Source organism: Micropterus salmoides, unplaced genomic scaffold, assembly GCF_014851395.1.
Source record: "Micropterus salmoides isolate LMB-PRFRI ecotype aquatic unplaced genomic scaffold, ASM1485139v1 Ms_hic_scaffold_1, whole genome shotgun sequence".
Classification (NCBI taxonomy): Eukaryota; Metazoa; Chordata; class Actinopteri; order Centrarchiformes; family Centrarchidae; genus Micropterus; species Micropterus salmoides.
Genome location: NW_024040040.1, coordinates 13,661,116 through 13,683,061, shown reverse-complemented (window position 1 = coordinate 13,683,061; position 21,946 = coordinate 13,661,116). Strand labels below are relative to the sequence as shown.

General features: G+C 41.5%; 1 protein-coding gene across 5 annotated transcripts in view; it reads right to left on the bottom strand.

Annotated features, from left to right (window-relative positions):
• Positions 1 to 21,946, bottom strand: part of pard3ba (par-3 family cell polarity regulator beta a) — a 161,166-nt gene that overhangs the window by 111,600 nt on the left and 27,620 nt on the right. For 4 of the 5 annotated variants that reach the window (XM_038718904.1, XM_038718914.1, XM_038718922.1 and 1 more), the window contains 2 exons: positions 13,517 to 13,694; positions 5,426 to 5,532 (listed from right to left, as the gene is read on the bottom strand). In XM_038718904.1, coding sequence (XP_038574832.1) covers positions 5,426 to 5,532; positions 13,517 to 13,694 — 285 coding nt within the window. Of the gene's footprint in view, positions 1 to 5,425; positions 5,533 to 10,619; positions 10,642 to 13,516; positions 13,695 to 21,946 lie in introns of those variants that run through there. The other variant, XM_038718939.1, reaches the window with a different exon arrangement.

Sequence of the window (21,946 nt, the reverse complement as noted above, 5' to 3'; positions counted from 1 at the left end):
TTATTATTGTGCTAACACAAAACACACTCTTTCACTTACATATTTATAGCTTTATGATTATGTTTATTAGCGTGCATTTTTTCCATCCACTCTAATTTCCACACACATTTACCTTCAAACTACCATTAAACTTAAATTAATAGCCCAGGCTTTTATTCACTAAAATCACTGAACTGACCTGACCTATATTTGGGAGAGGCCTTTAAATTAATTTCCCACAAAACTCTTGCCCAGCAAAGATGTGAAATGGGCTACGGTGAAACAGTTTATTTCAACTAGTATGAATATTACTAGTTGAAATTTTGACGAAAAACAGTTCGTAACCCGGATGCGAGTGAACGCTGGCGCAACTTGCTGCCGCTGCTCGCCGGTAAACCTCGTATCTTTTAACTTTCAGACTTACCTTATGGTTCTATAACTCAATCGGACAGTGTAATTCCCTTCATACGGAATACTCTTACAATCTGCCGGCACTACTGTTTGTCTGAGCCTTCATAGTTATATCACATGTTCCGTTCTGATCTGAGCCTCATCTTGCGTTTTCACACCGCTTAAATCCCCATCTATAAACTTCAACTGGTCCAGAATTCAGCTGCTCGCATCGTAACTCGAACACCCTCCATCCACCACATCACTCCTGTTCTCCAACAGCTTCATTGGCTCCCGGTCCTGTCCCGTATCCAATTCAAAGTCCTTCTGTTAACATTCAAGGCCATCCACAACCTTGCCCCTCCGTATTTGTCTGATCTCTTACAGGGTCCAGCTTCCACCCGCTCCCTTAGATCCTCTTCCTCCATACACCTGTCTGTCCCCCCCGCTCATCTCACCACAAGGCGGAGCAGAGCATTCAGCCGCTCTGTCCCCCGTCTCTGGAAGTCTTTACCACCCCAACTTAGAAACATCGATTCATTCTCACATTTTTAAATCGCAACTCCAAACACATCTGTTTAAAACTGCCAACCTCATTTGATGTAAATTCTTTGCTTTTAGCTTGTTTTAATGTTCTTAGTTTTGCTGCTTTTAAATCTTTGCATCCCTGTACGGTGTCCTTCAGTGCCGGGAAAGGCGCCTTAAATAAAATGTATTATTATTATTATTATTGTTACTACTTGTATAAAAATTAAATAACATATCAATACAAATCATTCATTTGATCTGGCTCCGATAGACAGTTAAAGCACTTTTTTTTTAATTTTTTTTTTTTTTTTATAGGCAGCAAGGTAACGAAAACAAGCTAGAATCTAACGATGTATATGTCCATACATACAAAAGTTTAAACATTTATATTTGTGTGCGCGCTCTAAAGAGCTTAGAACTAGCAAAAGCGGGTGATCTGGTGGGCTTTTATTCATCCAAAGAACATCTATAAAAATCAGACCCGGCGTCTAATGGAGACTTGCGTTTATTTCTCAAAATGTGTACCCACACCAGACCAGTAAATGGGACTAGGCCATTAACTGAAATTTTATGGTACACATTTCAAAATGTTCAGTTTCTTTCTTCAAAAATTGAGTAGCAAAAAAACGGCTACCTGTGTGACTAGAGTGCCTGTGTGAGTATTACTGTACAACTGTTACTAATTGTGCTGCTACTATTACTAGCACTAATAGTATATGACGTCTAAGTTACACTACCAGTAGTCTGGTCAGATTTGTTTTCTTCTTCACTAAATTACATCTTTTGCTCTATTAAAAAAGGGGTTGTAGAAAAACAAGGTCCTCAAAGTAAAGTGGTTTGCATACCAATATTATATTGGCTCTTGTGTCAAAAAAAACATAATAATACCAAGCTCTACCAGTGTGGCTACTGCTACTGACACTTTGACTCCCTCCTGTGTTACATATCAAATCAGCTGACATTTTCAACACCGTACAGTGCTTTTACTTTGGGTTTACACTTTCACTTTAGCTGCTTAAACTATGAGAGCCAGACAAATACAGCTCCAAATAATCAAAATTGTGAGACATTCAGGCCGTTTCAAATGCAGTTTTGTAGCGGACGTGAGCACATGTATATTTTAAATCGCAGTTTTAGTTGTTTTGTTTTATATAATATGATTTGAATGTGGCAGGCTTTGTGGTCCCAGGATGAACGCTCAAAATAATTTGTGAAACTTGTCTGGAAACCCATCTAACTAATAAGTTGTCTGCTGCTGTTATTGTGTTGCACACTGCCATCCATGTTTTTGTGTTTTGGGTGCTGTTTGTAGTCTGAGGTGTGTGTGAGTGACAGGGCGGTGTGCAGACATACTGTATGAGAGATGAGGTGTTTGTGTGCAAGTGTGTTTGTGTGTGTGTGGGGGGGGGGGGGTTGTCAGGCAGGTGAGTAATGAGGTGTGTGTTTCTGTTGTGTATTTGTGCTGTAGTCATCTGCTACACGTCAGGCTGTTGAGAAACAGCGTGTGAATGAGAAAGACTGCTCGTATGTTATATACTGTAGGACCACAGCTTCAGTGTACTAGTCAGTGCTCCTTGACCCTTGTTATATCCATCACATGAAGTGACTGCAGTGGCCACACACGCAAATGCAGTACAACCCTCAAGGGACACGCACACAGATACACAGCATCCAGCTGCTAGCATGAAAACCACACACTATAAAGACAGACACAGAAAAACAGCAGAATTTATCTTAGCCAGTTAAGGTGTCAGCTTTTTACATCACGGCTGAGGGACCGCCGGACAGAGTGTAACGCATTAAAGTCCGACTTTCTGCTGTGTTAACATGTATTGCATCACTGCAACTCGAGGTGTTGAAAGCCAGCCAAAAATGTGGGAGGCAGAGTGAGGGAGCAGGAGAGAAAGAGTGGGTGAGGAAAACATTATGAGGATTAAGAAAAGGAGGGTGATTGAGGTGAGAGGAGCAGGACTAAAAAAAGTTATTGCTGTTAGCCGGTAAAATTAAACGTCTCGTTCATTAGCTTCGTACACGGCTGGAAGTCCAAATCAATTAAAGGCCCGACTGCATGTTTAGCACTGCTCAGCCAGTTTCATTAGCTCTTCTGATAAAGAGAAAGACTAAGAGAGGTAAGTGCATAGACCACATGTGAATCAAAGACAGAGAGAAGTGGGCCAACCTTGGCCTTCACCATAGCAGGCAGAAAAATCAATTAAAGGGGCAGGGCACAAATTTATCACTGTATCAGCCTTAATTACACTTTATCTAGCTTTCAATACCTCCTTCAAGACAAAAAGGGGCAGAAGTGTGTGTGGTACTTGTAATTGTTGAAGTGAGTGTGCGTCGTGTGTGTATGAGTAAGTGAGTGTGCGTGTGTGTGTGTGGGGGGGGGGGTGTTGCAGAGGAGCAGTACAGTGGATGACGGACGATGAAGTGATAGTGTATTGATCTATGGAAGTCCATCAGGCCCAGGACTCAATATGTCCAAGAGCTGTGACGGCCTCCAGGTCATTCAGATACACACACACACAGCAACTAATATTCTTATTCTGTCTGTGCCATGCCTTGTACCTCCACAGTGTCAACTTTTTAGACCAGTTGGACGACAGCTTCTTGATATTATCCAGTTGATGTGGATCGGAAGGTTCAGCTTTCTCAGCAGGTATGGGAGCATGTAATCTTTCAACTAAAGGATTTAATTACTAAAATCTGATTCATTAGCGTTGCATGTGAGCATCAATGTCATCCATCGCATTTACATACACACTAATTATTCTGATTACATATGCAGATTAAGAGTGATTTGAAATTAAGGTATTCTTCAAGTTCATAAATGATAAAACCCATAAAAGCATCTCTTGGAAACTTGAGTTATTGTTAGTGTAAATCAAACTTTCCTCTTAATCTCAGCTTTTGCCATAATCAGGTTACATCACTGTATTGACATACTCTAAATGAAAATATCATATCTGTCTGTATTTGCACTTTCCTAAATGCCAAACTAACTCAATAGCTTTTTAATGCTACTTGACACAACGTCAATCCAGAAAGCTGGAAAAGCACCTACACAGATGCATCCTGTCACAAAAACAAAATCAATGAAGACACCTAGTCCAATTACACATACCACCAACTACTGTCTTTATTAATAAATGAACAAGACTAAGAGTCTACAGACATTGTAGTGGCTCTGTGAGATTGTATTATGTACAGCAGTGCTTTGAGTAAAATGCTATCATCAGCCTGCTAACATGCTCACAACTGACATGCTGACGTTCTGGTAGGTCACCCTCATAGTGGCGCTAGAGGTAAAGTCAGGGGATCACCGAAGTCAGCAGGACATATCCTTTTAGAACCATGAATGAATGTGCACAATTTAGTTAATTAATAATAGATATTTCAGTCTTGACCGAAGGGGCGGGGGCTGATTGACAGACTAGATTTGAAATAATTAACATTATAAAAAATATTGTAACCTCTATATGTTAAATGTTGTGGTAATAGGTCTCAGGAGTTTTATAAAACTCCCCACATGTGCATTGTCTCTTCTCTATTCACCATATTATAAACCAGAAATGCCTTTAAAACATTGTAAATATTCAAAAACAATGCCATACCAACATCTACCAGTGAGCTAAAGAGCAGCTGTCTGGGTTTAAATAAGACTGCTGAGGTCTGAAGCGCGGCTTCATCTGTCAGGCAGCAGAAGATGTAGATTTTTGTAAACAGATATTTTAAATCATCTTTAATGAGCCTGTTCGCTCAGGTTCGGCCGTGCGGTTTGAAGCATATGAGGCCTGACGTTTTTTTGGATAGGGAATATGGGATTTGTCAGTGTGTTTACTCGCCGCCTGCTGATGCCTGGGTTCTGCTTAGTCACTGCTTAGTCGAACACGGCAGGGGAAAACAACAGGCCTCCCGCTCTCTCCGTCTACGTGAGTTCCCCTAACGCATGCACGCACGCACCAGTGTGACCTCACACAGCCTCCGTCCTGCCCACTCTCCCACTGAGGGAAAAGAAAAGGCAGCAAACAAAGTCCTCCTTAATGGCAGCCTGTTTGGAATAGAAGGAAAGCACTTGAAAAGTCGACCCCTTTCAAAGGACAGCCTGGGGCGTGGAGCTGGACCACAAGAGGAATAGTCACCGGGTTTCTCTGTCTTCATCAAGGGCATGGCACACACCAGAGACGTAATGGAAAATGTAATATTTTTGTCTCTCCGTTATTTTTTTTTCTTCCTTTTTACATATTTCATTTATTTCCTTTTTGTCTCTTGCCTTGGTTAAAGTATTTTGCTCCTTTTGAACAGCTGCTGGAAATTGAATATTTTAATAGAACAAACAGTGTTTCTCTCTCTTTTCCCCCCTTAAAAAACAATTAAATAATTAAATTAATGTATTCTTCAAATAACAGGAATATAATGTATCTACTAGTTTACATAAAAATGGTTGATTTACATTAGCATTTTTAGCTGGCTAGCAACTAATCACACCACACCTTGGTTTCAGTGCCAATGTGACTATGCTTACCGGTTCAGGAGATCCATTGCTATTGGCAACAGGTGGGGGTGTTGCCTTTGTCTCAGGAGGCGGGGCCAAACCAGAGTCACTGTTGCTCCTCACGAACAGAGGTGTGTCTGGGTGGAAAAAGATGGACATGTTGGAGGTCAGTCCGTTGTTCACCTGCATCATTTGCTGCCATGATGCAGTAATGTATTTTATTTGACTGTTTGATCACGTTTGATTTCACAAATTCCAAACGCACTGAGGATCATCGGAGGAGGTAGAGAGGTAGTAAGGGAAGTGAGAGGAGGAGGAAACCATTTTCTTCTGTCTTTTGCCAACTTTAACACTAAGCAGCTGGCCTGCATCTTGAAATGAGCATCAGCGAGGCTCAGTGGGTAAGACAGACCCCTGAGGCTCTGTGAGCTCTCCAAAAACATTTGACACCAAAACAACTTAAAAAATGAACATTTAGGGTGTCTGTTAGCACCTAAAAATGAAACAAAGGAAACTGATTGAGCAAAGCTAATGGAAATTCTGAAAACAACGGATGCAGGAAATGATGAGGGACACAAAGTATAATAACAACTTATACAAACAAATCTGTCCCTATATGATGAAAAAGTATATGGGTAAGCGCTTTGTTTAAGGGCTGTAATACATTTTTAGATGACTCACAATTCACGCAACCACACCCACAGTGTACATTTTCATACGACCAGCTGTTGCCTCCATGCCCCAAAACACGCACACATTTACAGGCACACACACACTTACCACAGCCCAAAGGAGCTTGGAGAGGGAGAGGTTACATGGGCAGGTCTGAATCCATAATACAACAATTCAAAAGAATCTAATTTGGACCTTTGCGCTGCCTCTTGCTTTTAATATCCACCCCAAAGGCAGCAGACTGGTATTTGTGGATGTAAAACCTGTAGCAGGGTGTTTTCACATTTAACTTGACAGAGAAGAAAATAAAGGGGAGAGAAAGGGGAAGGGGTGGGGGTTAGTGTGTGAGATAAACAAAAAGGGAAGGAGAGAGCTTAGAGACAGTGACAGGGAAGAAGGGAGAAAACCTAGAAAACTGAGAGACACAGGAAGAGAAGGCAAACAAAATTCTATTCTTTCCTGTAATCAATCTCTCTTTGGAGGGTCAGTGACGGGGTCCTACTCTAACGTGGTCAGAATAGAGAGAGCAGGAGAGGAGAACAAGTAGGAAAGAAGGAACTGGCAGGGGTCTCTGTGTGTGTGTGCGCATGTGTATGTGTGTGTGGTTTGTGATTGCAGACAGATGAAAAATGGTGATTCCAACCATTCCAGACACATACAAATATCCTTTAGGGCTCAAACAATCCAATCTACATGTTGGGTCATCTGATGTGGTGTTCAGGTTTGTCTAATCATTTTTATTAATTATCATAAATGATCAGTTATTCTTTGCTGGAGTGGTTTTAGCGCCCCTTCCATCTGGCTGTTTTTCACACTTTCTTTCTATTTCTGCTAACACTGAAAGTCTAAAGACGCAACGCTGACTCACTATCACTGATGTGAGGGAATTCAAAAGGTGTCAAAAAGCACAAAAGCTTCAAGATGTTGGCGTCTTTTAATTAGGACTCAAGTCTTCTTCTGGTTTTTCCTCTAGCTTCCAGTTTCGGATTTTTCGCTTAACTGAGGAAATCAACAGAATGAGGTCTAATCTGATTTTGAAAAGCAGACTTTATGTGGGAACTACACAGAAAACAATATTATTTGCAATAATGAAATGTGCTTTGATTTAACACAGAAACATCTGGGGGGGAGAAAAAAAAAAGGTATCTTCTCAGAGCTGGCATCAAAAGGCATCAGAAAAATACATCAGACGCTGTAGACATATCAATGGCTTCAGATCGCCCCATCAGATTGTCTATTAATCTTGTATGCATCTGAAATAGGTCAAACACTGCAGATACTTTTCAGTGTCATTAAATGAGTCTTTTGTTAAGGCGTGTTCAGACTGAACACAAAGTGAATTTTAGACGCAGGGTGTTTGAACGCCAACACTTTCGTTCAAACAATGCAACCTCGGAAAGCGCAATTTCTACTTCTTTACATTTTACCAGACAGACACATTCAAAGGGTTACAAGTTCAGAGGGGCCATGAATAGAAAGCAGTAAAACTCAATGGGTGGTTCTTGCTCTCCCTCCTGCAACCACCTGTTTAGTACAGTCATGGGAAGTGAATGCTGATTTTTTTTTCAAAGACACACACACACACACACACACACACACACACACGTACACTGAACAGCAAGCAGGTATAAGGTTTTAAATAGGTAAATGCTAACACATGCATACTCGCACATTTGTTTGAGCCAGGTCTGCTAAGGTAATACTAAAAATATTCCCACCATATAGGGAAAAGTTGAAACCTACTCTTACACAGCATTGGTCTGCACAACATTAAATCAAACTGCAAGGACAATAGGTACATTAAGTACCACAATAATTTCACTACTGCAAGGCCAGCTGGATGAAATAACAGCACCTGTTAGGACCTGATCCCATAGATTTTAGAGATACTTAAAAGAAACAACTTATTTCCAAAGTGGCTATAATGGATTTTCAAAATGAGCTCCACAAATAGCCACGTCAAGACACCCCATACACACATATAGACACTTGACCAAGGCCGCTCCATGGTCACAGTCAGGGTCCTTTACCCAGCGTTCAGTACCATAAATCCCTCCCCATTTATCCATTGGAGTGAAATCTGCCTCCATCAATCCTCCCACCACTTAGGGCCCGGAGCCCGGCCATGTGAAGGAACCTGGGGGTCACTAGCTTTGACCTCTGACCCGCACTGACCTATAGAGGGTTAAGTAGTGTCAGAGGGTCAGAGATATTGATGAGAGTGACAGTTGTAACTCTCTTAGGTCAGCCACAGTTTGGAAGGACATAAACAATATTGCCTCAGAGCTTTTACTAATCAAAGGTGACAGGGCTGGTGGAAATGGGGTTTACATGGGTTCCTACTTTCATAGAATGTACCCATGTGTTGTTCACATACCTGACAAAGCCCATCTGTTTCTTAATTATTTACTGCGACTATGGTAGTTGCACTTGTACAAAGATCAATGTGCAATAAATCTTGTTTCTTTTTATTTTAATTAGTAAGTTTATCATTAGCCTACACATTTCTTAACGCATTGTATTACAACACCTTCTACCGTCAAGTTTCCATCCAAATGTAGCGAGACGCTTAATCAAGAAAATGCGAATTACTGTACATTTCAATCCACTACTGTTATGCAAATATTAGGAGTTGGCTGCATTGATTAACAGCTGTTGACACTAATTCTTCAGTCTGGTGCCATTAGAAGAAAAGGGCACAAGGTGGTGATGTAATTAAAAAGACTGCCAGTCTAACCTCAAGCAGTGGGAGCAGTGGGAACAGTCACTTTGCAGCGCCTGCGGACCAGCTCTCTTTTTCAGCATCTGGTCAATGGCACTGACTGGAGACCCTAACATGTTTTTGGTGGTGAGTACCTGAAGAAACCCACGCAGACACGGGGAAAACATGCAAACTCCACACAGAAAGGCCAGGAGGACCGGAGTTTGAACCCGTGACCTTCTTGCTGTGAGACCACAGTGCTATCCACTGGGCCATCGTGCCGCCCAAAGTTTAATCAAAACACTGGGGCCTTCTTATGCACTGCAGTATCTCCATGACCACAGCACTTACAATTGCTAGTGTTCATGAATCTCGTTATGTTTACTGAAAGGATGAGATTAATGAGATTTAACATTGGGTTTGGTAACTTTTATTTGTGCAATTTGTGTTACACATTATGAGCGGGCCCTGGTTGCCCCGGCCTTTCTGAGTCATTAGAAAAAAATTCTATGACAGATGGCATGTAAAAAAAAAAATAAAAAAAAAAACCGAATTAAAATTAAAAATGAAATATATAAAATATTACACATACAGTGAAGAAATTGCTTACTTTGAATGATGAATTATTTAATCTCAAAGCGCTTTTCGACCAAATTGTTTTAGATTTGGTCTAAAAGTCAGTCCTAGAGCAGCAGTGTCTGTAGCCCTATGTGAGCAGAATTTTCATTTATTTTACGAACTTTACCATGCAGTCTACTGCCAAATGGGCGCCGAGGAGGGGGAAGCACTAAACTTTGGATGTATTTTAGGTTCGCTAATTTGATGGAACTGTACAGCCACAACCACAAGGTACCCTGCAGCTTTAAATAGACCCCGGCCACCAAACTAATCTCGGTGCCCACTTCAAGGCCAGAAAAACAAATGGTAACCCATTGAAACACACCCAAGTTATGTTCCTCCCTTATCTTTCCGCTGAGATTTGTGTAATTGGAGAGAGCCCTTGTGAACTTCGTCAGTTCTGTGTTTATCTGACTGCAACTCTCCATCTGCGGCTCTCTGTCTAACTAGGCTGCTTATGCAATTCTGGGAACACAGAGGTTTATTTTAAGAATTTCCTCCTTGTTTTCAGTTCTGTGAAAGTTCTGTAACGCTGCAGTGTTAGTTCACTGCCAGGGCAGGAAACAAGGATGCATCATGTTTCTGTCTGAGTGTGTGTGCGCGCGCGCGTGCGTGTGCGTGTGCCTTTGTTTGCATGCAAGTGTGTAGACTATATATACACATTTATTATGAACAGTGATTGTGCTTCTGTGTGTATTTGTATGCATGTGTGTTGTTTGTGTGTGCACGTGTGTGTGTGCGCATGTGTGTGTGTGTGTTTTCATGCCACAGGCCAGGGTGGTCTTGTTGCTCTCTCAATCGATAGAGCAACCCAGCTCAGGCTGCTCATGGGATGATGCGATAAGGACTCTCTTCCTAGAAGAGAGAGTGTGAGTGTGTGTGTGTGTGTGTGTGTGTGTGTGTGTGTGTTAGCAGATCAATGCAGGTCTAATCATCCCACTGGGGCAGTGTGAAGTCCAATCACCTTGTTCAAACAAGCAGCCCAACCTGACACACAAACACTTTGATGCCTGACTGATTACTGAATTACTTCTTCTCCTGTCCACCACCATTCAGCGCGATTACATGCACACTATAACCAGGTTGTTGTGAATAATCACATTAAGTTAATTGGTTAGTTAGTGTGATTAAAGCATTCATGTGGGTCACAGTGACCCAATTTTCCCAGTAACCCCAGTTCACATGATTTTTTAATGAAAGGGTTAATGTCCAGAAGGACAAGTTGTAGCCTACCTGACTCATCTTTTTCCTCCCACAGCTGCTAGCCTGGAATAAAGTTCTGAAAATGACACAGTGATACAGCTCGCCGGTTATGTTTACTGACGTTGACTACAATGACCCAGTTAAAGTGTTAACATACGTGACAGCTGCAGTACAATGTTCCGTCAGCCTGTACTGTTTAACCGGTTGGCTGTTTGTGCTCCTTCTCACACAATTTGAAAAAGTAAAATTGTCCCAACATATATACACACACACACACATATATATATACATATATATATATATACACATATATATACATATATATATACACACACACACACACACACACACACACATACACACACATACACACACACACACACACACACACACACACACACACACACATACATACATACATACATACACACACACACACACACACACACACACACACACGTCTTCAAACACAAGTACTACACTAATAAAATCTTGAAATCTACCCTGTCTGACTGTCTCCATCCCTTTGGAAATTATGTTATTACAACCGGCTCGCATACAACAGGTGATGTAACACCCAGTTAACAACCAATCTTGTTAGAGCAAAAAGGGAGCGCAAACGCACACAGACACACACTCCCCTAAGAGCTTTCCCAGCAGAGGATGGGTGACCGGTTTTGGGTGTGTTGGGTTGTTTAACTTGCATGTGTGCTAGTTCTTTTGTCAAATTGTTTGTGTGTGCGTGTTCCTGTGTGTGCTTGCATGCATGTCCGGATGACAAAAGCTGCTTTATTACATCAGTCTGGCTCTGTAGGAGGGACGTCACAGGGTCAAATCATAACTAAGTTAGTCAGGGTTCAACAGGGCTGAAGAGCAGGTTGGAGGGTGGAGGCAAGAAGAGGTCCCACTGGGTGGGGGTGGGGGGCTGCTGGAATTAGTCCATTCACTCTCGGCTGGACCCCGGGTATGCTAACAGGCTACAGTGATAATCTAGTTAGAGCTTTAAGCCATGCAGAGACAGGGAGAGCAGGGCAGAACGGGAGGGTTGGGATGGAGAAGGTATCGGGTTGGGGTGGAGGGTGATGGGTCAGGGCCTAGAGGGCCGGGTGGTGAGGTGGATGGCAGGTGGCTGAAGCTGAATAGTAGAGTAGGCAAGAAATGACTTAGTGGAGTGGAGAGGGGGGCAGATAATAGGGCATAGGGCAAAGTGGGCAGAGGGAGAGGGATGGCAAAGGGCAGCTGTGTGTGTAATGTGTGTGTATGTGAGAGGAGGAGGAGAGTCACACTGTTTTTCTAAAGTCAACAGATGGAGAGAGGAAAATGAAAGGGGGTGACAGACAGGGTGGCCCAGTGATTAGATAGACCCTTCCTAAAGCACACTCAAGCTCATAAAATCCTTTTTCTTGTCCTTTATCTTCCACTTTGTCTCTCGTCATTTAAAAAGTAATTAATACAAGGCACTGAAAAAGAATGACACGTCTAAATTCATGCTCTAGATTATTTACAGTGAAATGTATATATAGCCAGAACAGACTGTAGCCCAGACAGAGCAGATATTTCCCCAGAGGCTCCCTTAGGCATCTGACTGACTAGGCAAGTGATGATGTCTCCCACTGGAGATGCACCATGACCCGGTTACTTGTTCACTAAAAGTAAAAATGGCCTTCTTTCCTAATTTAAGCTAATTTAAAAGCTGTATTTTTATATCATACGCACATATACACTATTTGTCAAACTGTCATTCTCACTCTTACCTTGTAGTGCCCGCCTTGTGGTAGTGACCTTGAACACACTGAACAGTTAACGATTTATTTTTTTTGACTCTGACTCTAACCTTGGACTTTACAAGCAAACACAGAATTTCCCTGTAAGAGTTGCTCTCTTATCTGAGTTCTCACTGCCCTGCCGCAGCTTAGCTGTCTCTATATCAGAGCGGCAGTGACGTAAAGTGTACAACAGGAGGCTTGGAATAAGTGTAAGCTCGGGTGTGAGAATCACACATGTACATATCATCCCTGGATGGGCTTGGTCAGGCTATAAAATGACAATGACATACTGAGTTAAGCGTTCATTTATCAAGATATTTACTATTTCAGAAGCAGAACCGGAGTATATCCATCACCTTAATGGTGCACAGAGGGAAGCTTTTGTCAGTAAAACAAGGATAAAGACATGACAAAGACAAAATGAAGGAGCAACGTGGCTCTTATTAATATCTTGTTCACCTTAATAGATTACAAAAATGTGACTTCATGGCCCAATATGATGCAGCGGCAGGACAGAGGTGAGTAGTGGTACATACTTAATGGTCTCTCAGAAGTACAGACATATAGAAGTACACTGAAGGGAGCAGAAGTTAGACTTACATTTTAGTTTTAACACACTTAAATATATATGAAAAAAATCCCTGAAGCGCTGCCTTCGAGGCTCTCAGTCTGAGCAACGTGTGAAAACAAGAACAAACTAAGTAAAGAACGCTAAGTGAGGACGGCAGGAGAGAACGCTGCATCAACACTGCATCTGTTTTCACACGCCATCATGTTACAGGCACAGATCTCCCTCTACACAGTTGGGTTCAAGCTTACAGCTGTTCCATAAATGTACTTTCTGACTCTTTCACACACACCCATGTACACACACCTCCGGCTGTCTCACCGAGACACACTTTCTCATGTGCACAAAAATCGCGAACGTGTTGATTGAGCACTGCTTTAGCTCGTCAGGTGTTTTTGTCGAGATGTTTTTGCAGAAACTTCTCTTACATTCAAAACAGCAACATCTCAACAGGATATAGAATTCTTATCATTTAAAAATCTACTATAATTTAGTGAGTGATGTATTTTCATGAGTTGAAGCTGAAACTTTTGTTTATAAATTTAAACCAAAAAACAATTGCACAAGAAAACATTACAGCAGATCTGACATACTGGCTTTGAGGATGGCCTCGTTGACTTCAATCTCTCCTCTGGCTGGCTCCTGGAACTGCAGGTGGGGATAGTATTGGAGGGGTTCAGGGCTGGGGGCGGCATTGGAGTAGCCGTTGGACATGCTCTCTCTGGGACTGTCGGTCCTCCCGCGCTGGACTTCGTCGAACACTGCCACGAGCTGGAAGAGATACACACAACTGTGTCCTAAATATATTCGAAAATATTAAACATAATGTGCACATGATTTGATATGAACAAGCTTTTCCTCAAGATAAGCATGACAGTCCAAACATTGAGATTTCTGGCATGGGAACAATTTGGAAACACACAGCCAGGTTATATAGTGCCTCCACTGTGCCATGATCACAGTGAGGCTGTTATGTGATTTATCTTGCCAACAGTGGGGATGCAACCTGCTTCGTTCTGCCAAGTGTGCAGATGTATGTGTGTGTGTGTGTGTGTGTGTGTGTGTGTGTGTGTGTGTGTGTGTGTGTGCGCGCGCGCGCAAACAAACAGAGTTGGATTCACAGCTCATTTGCTCTCAAACCTCTTACAGTTCATAACAAGCCAGCAGATGCCACTTCAGCAACACAATAACTTCCTTCTTTTTGAACAAAAGGAAAAGAAATCTGATTCTGCACAGGCCCGGTTCGGAGGAGTTAACACATACGGCGAGGCGAGGCGAGGTACGTATCTATGAAATTAGCAGTCAAATGAGATCTGACACGAGAATGAGAAGCTGTCAAACACAATGACACGGCTGCCACAATGAGACGGCGGGAAGAGACGGGGGCGGCCAAATGAACAGGGGATGGAGGGCAGAGGGACAACAAACAATCCTAATTGAGACAGGGACATGATGGCAGATAGAGTGAAGGGGAATGTGTGTGTGCGTGTGTTGACTGCGGGGCCGTGCCACCACGGCTACGCAGTTTGATAAATGGGCGCGTGGCGGCGTGACGCTCTCATTAGACGGTGCAGGCGAAGGAAATGACCACTTAATGAAAAGCAATAACCGCAATGGAACGACGGATGGAAATAAAACAACAGACGAGTGGAGGACATCAATTAACAACTAAAGGAGCACGGAGGCTGTGAGTGTGAGAGAGTGTTTGTGTGTGTGTAAACAATAAGCACGGAGGAGGCGGTGAAATATGTATCATCCATCTCACCTCAACCTCCCGTGATTCAATATCCTCATGACACCTGGCTCGTGCCATGCGAAGGAGATTCGTCGACTGCATTTGTATTTTTGTGTGTGTGTGTGTGTGTGTGTGTGTGTGTGTGTGTGTGTGTGTGTGTGTGTGTGTGTGTATGAAAGAGAGAGCATTAGAGAGAGTGAGTGAAAGAAAAGATGAAGAATTGAGGGGCTGGTAGATGCAGAGAAAAAGAAAAGACTGAACGCCAGGAAAACAATCTGATTGCACCGCTTGATGGATGCTTCTTGAGCTCTTTCTCTCTTCTTTATCTGCTTTCCTCTTTCTCTCCTTATCTCCTTCCTCCCGCCCCCCTGAGCCTCCGTCTCTTTCTCCAAACTCGCTGACAGCATCAATCAAAGAAGTCTCGGAGCAAAATGCGATGTGCGAGCACACACGCCAACAAGCGCGTGCAAAGACACGGCAATGAGCCCCCCTCAAAAACGATTTATTCGTTTCGAACAACAACAACTTTCTTTTAATGCATGGAGAGGTGATGATGATGATGATTTGCTTTTTGGGGGGAGTTTATTTTTTATGGCTGACACAGGCAGGGAGTGATGCTGATGAACGCTGCCCTGCTGCTTCCACTCATCACTCAATCAAACACAAAGTATCAACAAAATTAATCATGTGTTGCTTCATTTGGAAAAAGTATAGGAAAGTGGACATTTTGACGCACTGTATTTCATATACTTTGTAACCTATAACTTTAACCTATCCAGTGAAGGTGACATCCAATCAAAAGGCACTATACCTGATAGTTGTATTCTCTTTTGACAGTCAAAGATTATGATAAATTAAAACCACTGATTAATTACCAAAATTGATAATTCAAACTTATAATTGTTAAATGGAGCCAGGTCCATGCAGACCAACAGGGGGCCAACATGGCTGACAGCTGATGGGTGCTGACGACGATCAAACTGAGTTGAGAAAAGGGGTGTCAGCATGTTAAAATGCTGATGGTAAATCTTAAAGGATACCATTATTTGAGCACTTTCTCTGACAAGCTAAACCAATACAGCAGCACAAAAGAGAAAAATAGTACAAGGTGTGGAAGGAAAAGAAAGTTTCTACAGTTTAACAAACTATAAGTGAATCTATCTGCCTGGCTAGATATTACGAAGAGTAAAAAGTGAGAAATTGCTGTGTTCTTTTCTTTTCTGTAATTTGAGTGAACGGACCCTTCAATATTGTAGGATTTGTCCCCTGTTGTTACGGCACAGCTGTGGACATCTCATTACAGATTATACTCAAGCAATCAGTCAGCAGTTCCTTGCAGACTACAATCAGTAATATTGTGAAATATTAGGAAAGGGGACCTGGGGGAAAGAGTACCTTTTAAAAGCACACAGCGGCCTGAAAAATCAAATACAGCAACAACATGCTCTTGTGGAAGACCCTGCGCCCCAAGATGAAGAACACCACCTTGAATGGTTCACAGTGTGTTTACTTAACACACAGGTTTCTCTTCATCCCTCCTGACTGCGATTAGTATTCTAGGAAACAAATCGCCTTATTTTTTCCTGCTGCGTCTGTGGGGGATATTGATATGGACCTGGGGAGCCTGCATGTCAACTACTGCTGAATAATGTGACCCCTTTTGTCTCATTTCCATAAGACATACAAACACACACACGCTCACAAACACACGCTGATACCCGTGCCAAATACAAATGGCTGAACCCTTAATATGTTACAATCGTCTGTAAATCACGAAGCAGCGTGTGTATTCAACGTGACCAGACTAGCTGGGAGGACACTCTCTCTCTGTGTGTGTGTGTGTGTGTGTGTGTGTGTGTGTGTGTGTGTGTGTGTGTGTGTGTGTGTGTTGCAGAGCCAGAGCGATTATCATGACAAACATGAAAGCCATATAAAATAACATAAAGCAGAAAGAGACTGTATCAGTGTGGATTCTTGCCCATACACACTGCCTAGGGCTTAGAGTTAAAGAAATGTTGCAATATATGTAGTATACAACCACCCACACATATCCTATAATACTTTAACACACTATTATTTTGCTTTATTTAGATTAAACGATGCTCTTATTCAGATCATATCAATTTGTTTTGCAAACAATCCGTGTAATTTCCTTTTTGTTTTACATACTTTACATTAAAATGACTTTCTACGTTTATTTAAATGACTTTGCTGAAATGGACATTTCCAAGAATGCGTGTCAGAATGGGAGTAAACGTACATCAGTCAGTACATGTAGTTTGAGAGAACAGTGACAGGAGTATAGTAAAATCAAGAGCGAGACTTTTTCCATCTAAAACAGTTTTTATCCACACACAAAAATGCATAGGGTGTCTTATGTAGGGATGGGTACCGAAACCCTGTATTAGTATTAAACCAGCCTCAGGTGCTAAATTATGAAAGGCTGTAGTATCGATAAGCTCCGACGTTATTGGTTCTGCTTTTGGTATTGCAGAAATTAAGAAAATAAATTTATTATTGCTACATAAACGTAATCTCACTAACCGTGTCTAATTTGTTAAGACAATCATCCTGATGCATTTTTGCTATTCCCGATCAAGAAGATATATTTCTCTGTGTGCTCTCTCACATGCACACGCGCGTGCACACACTCAGACGCTTCTCGCAGAAACACGAGTAATTTGTCCAAACATTTACCAAAAGTGCATAATATACAGGCAGAGAAATGAACCGTTTTCCACTACCTAGCTTGTAGTTCATCTCTCGTTGCCCCATCTATTTCGTCAGGTATGTATGCCAGCAACCTAGAGTCTATACACTGAGTTAACTAAATTATGCAAACATGGGTTTATGACTAAAAGTAACCATTTGCCAGCTGATTGTCTGGCTAAGGGTGGTTCAATCACCAATTTAAAGATTGTGTTGCTCTATACCTCGTTATTTTCTGTTGCAGTAAATTATTGTTTATTCTGTTTGTTTTACATTTCCATCATCACACATTAGAGTCTATAACAGTGATTTGTTCAAAACACTGCCATTTCTAAATAATTGTTTATTTTATTCATTTTACATTTCAGAAAATAAAGCAATGTTAATTCCGTTCTTAATTTGTCTTTGTTTTTTCTTTAAAAAAACAATTAAGAGAATCGATGAGAATACCATTAAAGTACCAGATCGATTAGCAGTATCAGACAATACAAGCGGTCTATTTCAGTGATCGGCAGTTGGTGATGATGTAACCACTGACAATGCAGGACTTGACTCCCAACGCTACGATTAGTGGATGACCCCCTCTATACCTTCAAAACACTGAAGGGACCAATTCAAAACCATTACATTAATAAACTACAGTATAATGTTAATAATAAGCTAAATACAAATGAAAACAGATAAAAGTACTTATTTAACACCTGTGCATTTCTTGCTATGGTATGCTAAAAAGGTCTGTTATCTGAGGGTATCAGGAAAAATACACCATTTACATTTGATTTACTCATTTGGCAGATACTTTTATCCAAAGCAACTTACATTTGAGGAACAACATATCATAAGCATCAACAAAGCATTAGTTACCATTACCAACACCATTACACAATAAAATGGCAGCTGCTTTTCAACAGTATGAAAGTATTTAAAACTTTATTGTTCTTTACAGTCATAGTCATACTGCACTAGAAATTCATTGTTTACATACGGTAGTGGTAGCAAGCATCTTCACATAAAGTGTGAGGAGTTTTTTTACCTATGGTAAATCAAGATATTGTGATTATAAAAATGGCTCTTTACAGGCGGCAGGGTGGTGTAAAGCCATGCAGCAACCTCCAAACACTGCTGAAGTGACCTTGTGCAGGTCACTGACTCCCTACCGCTCCCAGGCTGCTGTACAGTAGCTTAGCCTGACTTTTCACCTCCCTGCCACGAGAGGAAAGAGGATTTCTTTACTGTGATCAATAAACTCACACATTATTATGATCACTATTGCTTTCACACAGGCTGTTAGAGCCAACAGCCAATCAGATGCAGAGTTTGCGCACATCATGGTTATCATTTTTGAATTTTTAACATCCAGGATATGAAATAATCTCAGGTGTTGTAAACAGTAGTTGGTGTTTACATGCTGCAACTCACAGATGGAACAGTTGAGTTGTTTTTAATAATTGATGTACTTGCTAAGAATTAATTAACCAAATGCAGCACATACTGTATGGGAAACACAAGGGAGAGAGTAATATGCTCAACATGGACACACACACAAACACACACACACATATATATATGCAATCAAGTATGTTCACATACTGTATAATGCCATTATTTCAAAATACACAGCACAAATACACAAATGGATTAGACAATAATTTTCACAGTTAGAGGATGAACAGTGCCACCTTGCTTTAGTCAAACTCTATTGCACGCTGGTACCACTCAAGCCTCTAGCCTTTGCATAAGTATCAGAAACACACACACACACACACACACTTCCCCATTTCATTCGCCAGCACTAATCAACCCATTTTTCTTCCCCTCTCTCATCGCTGTCTAGCACTGCTGTGTGTGTGTGTGTGTGGTACCAGTCTATTGAGATGCTCTGCTTTTGTGCTGTTGTCATTTATCTTACAACTGCCCCCCCCCTACTCTGTTTTCTCCCCTCTCACGCTATTCTTCATTCTTTCTTTGAACGAGAGATGCATAATTCAGAAGGAGCACGCAGCATCCTGAAAGTAGTATGGTAACCCAATCATCTCTCACACGCACACGCACCCTTGTATACCGTACACACACACAGCTTCATCACTAAAGTGCAGGCTTACAAAGACTATTTAGACGTCTGCTTTTTCAAGCGCAAAAATCTGAATCACAGAGAATAAACCTCCCACTCTGTGTCTTGACTTGATTGTAGAAAATGAAGGCCTTCACTACCTGAAGATCTAACTTAGTGTACATGTTCCTGATAGCTGAAAGGATTCAAACTGCATTTTACAGTCAACTGATGGAACTGTGCACAAAACATACTGTATGGCTCCTAACAGTGCATTTGTGTATCTGACGTTGTTTTTCATACCCTAAATTTCAAGCGGCTGAGGTGTGAAGAGACTAGAAAGTGGAGAAATTTCCCCTCCATGTTATGAATTAATGCTGTTCAGCGAAGAGCAGACATGATGTGTAGTGAATGGGTTTCTCCGTGGTTGTAAAGCATGATGAATATTGACAGTGCCCAGGTACAGAGGGGTGACGTGTCTCGCCCTGACTGAGCGGAAATTTGGCTCCTGATATCCATGGCATCATATGCGAAACAGCAATCAATTTGAAATGTGGCACAGCCAGTTATCTGCCGTTTTAAATCGACTAGCAGTTAATTGTAATTAGTGATACTCTTCTGTATGAAGAGCAGTGATGTTGAGGTTGCCGCTGCTGGCTGGCTAATCTAAGATACTTACACCACTGTATAAAATTTTATCATTGCCTGAGGTTCAGTTCACACAATGCTGTGATGAAATCTAATAATTTCCTACCTTCTTTGTACTAACTGTTTTGATTACTATTTTCCTCACTGATTTATTGCACTTTCCAGAATGCCTCTGTCCAGCACTCGGAGAACTAACATTGAGCGGTCAGCTTTAGTTTTAGGTTAAGAGCATAGATATATTATAAGAACTGGAAAATGGACTCTAGTAGTTCTGACCGATAAATCATATTTTTATCATAATCGTGAGATAAACATGTTCAATAAACACTTGGCAAAAGACTGCCAGAAATGCAGCCTCTTTCCTGCTCTCTGTGTTGGTGCCTCCACACTAGGGCTGTGCGATATGGCGATATCTATTGTTTGATGATAGAAAAATGTATATCATTTATTTCATTGTGTCACAAATTCCACACCTTACCGTAATATTTTGGTGGGGGAACGGCGCTTTGCACTGCAGTGAAGTTAGTTTTACGTTGAAATTCGACATCTATCGAATGTCCAATGTAAAACTAATATCCACTCTTATCCATATCAACTCTTCACTGCCGTCTGTTCTTCACCGCATGCCCTTGTTGCAGAAAAGACACTGCATTAAATATAATGGACGAGCCACACAACACTATCCACTAGCGCCAGCCATGATGTGTGTGTCAGTCAGGTAGCGTGAAATGACTTGCCCACGGACACACAGCTTACTTTATAGTTCGCCAAGACATGGTGTTGCTGTAGTAGCAGGAGAGCTGTGACTGTCGCTGTCTGGAGCTGCGGTGCTGCTCTGGGACCGTCTCATCCTCTCATGTTAGCTTTGCAGCAGCAAGTAGCATCAGTTTGCTAATCCACAACCTAGCTAACATTAGTTACATTACTTGCTGTGTCGCTGTTCACTCTATTATGGTATTTTTCATGGTGTTGGATTTCTCCAGAATCGCATACCCCACCTCTGTAATGCAGAGAAATATCCGGAATGACAGTTGGAAATGCCATATTTCATTGAATTTACAAAAAATGTTCGTGATATTTATCGATATGCCATGACCTATATCGGGAAATTAATTTTATGCCATATCGCACAGCCCTACTCCACACATACATACACACACACACAGCTGCGAGGCCACGCTGGAGACCGTGAAGTGAACCCGGTAAAGATAACTCCAAGATTACTTAAGCTGACAACAACTACACTCATTACGTGCAATAAAACCTTTGCGAGTAAAAAGTCAATACAAGCATAAACATTCAGAAAGCAATATTTTAGTCTGTTCCATGTCTCATCCACCGCTACTGTATTTTGGTTTTACACAAGCACAGCTCCCCGCGACCCTGTATGCAGGATAAGCAGTTGACGATGGATGGATGGACAAGCACAGCTTGCTAGCTTAGCTAACAGCAAATTGTTACCAACTAGCGAAAACAAAACCTGTCTCTATGTAGCGTAAGTGTTTAGCTTAGTTTTCCCACGTACCTTAAAATTTATCTGCAGGCAGTGAATCACAATATCAGAGGGAGGAGGAGGAGTAGGAAGAACTGATGTCTCCATTCTTTTCACTCAGTATTTTGATGTCAGCAATGTGATTTATTTTACTGACATTTTAGACTTGTTTCCAGCAAGATATTAGTGACTTTATATAATGACTTTGCTGTTGTAAAACCCGACTGTTGCTGCTTTAGAAACAACATTTAGTTTTATTTAAAATATTCTATTCTAATCCTGTTCTGAAGTTAAATACAACCAGGATGACACAGGACCTGCAGACAATAGAACCCTAGTAACTTATAATAAAACATTTTTTTGGCCTTAAATTGTCAAATGTATACATA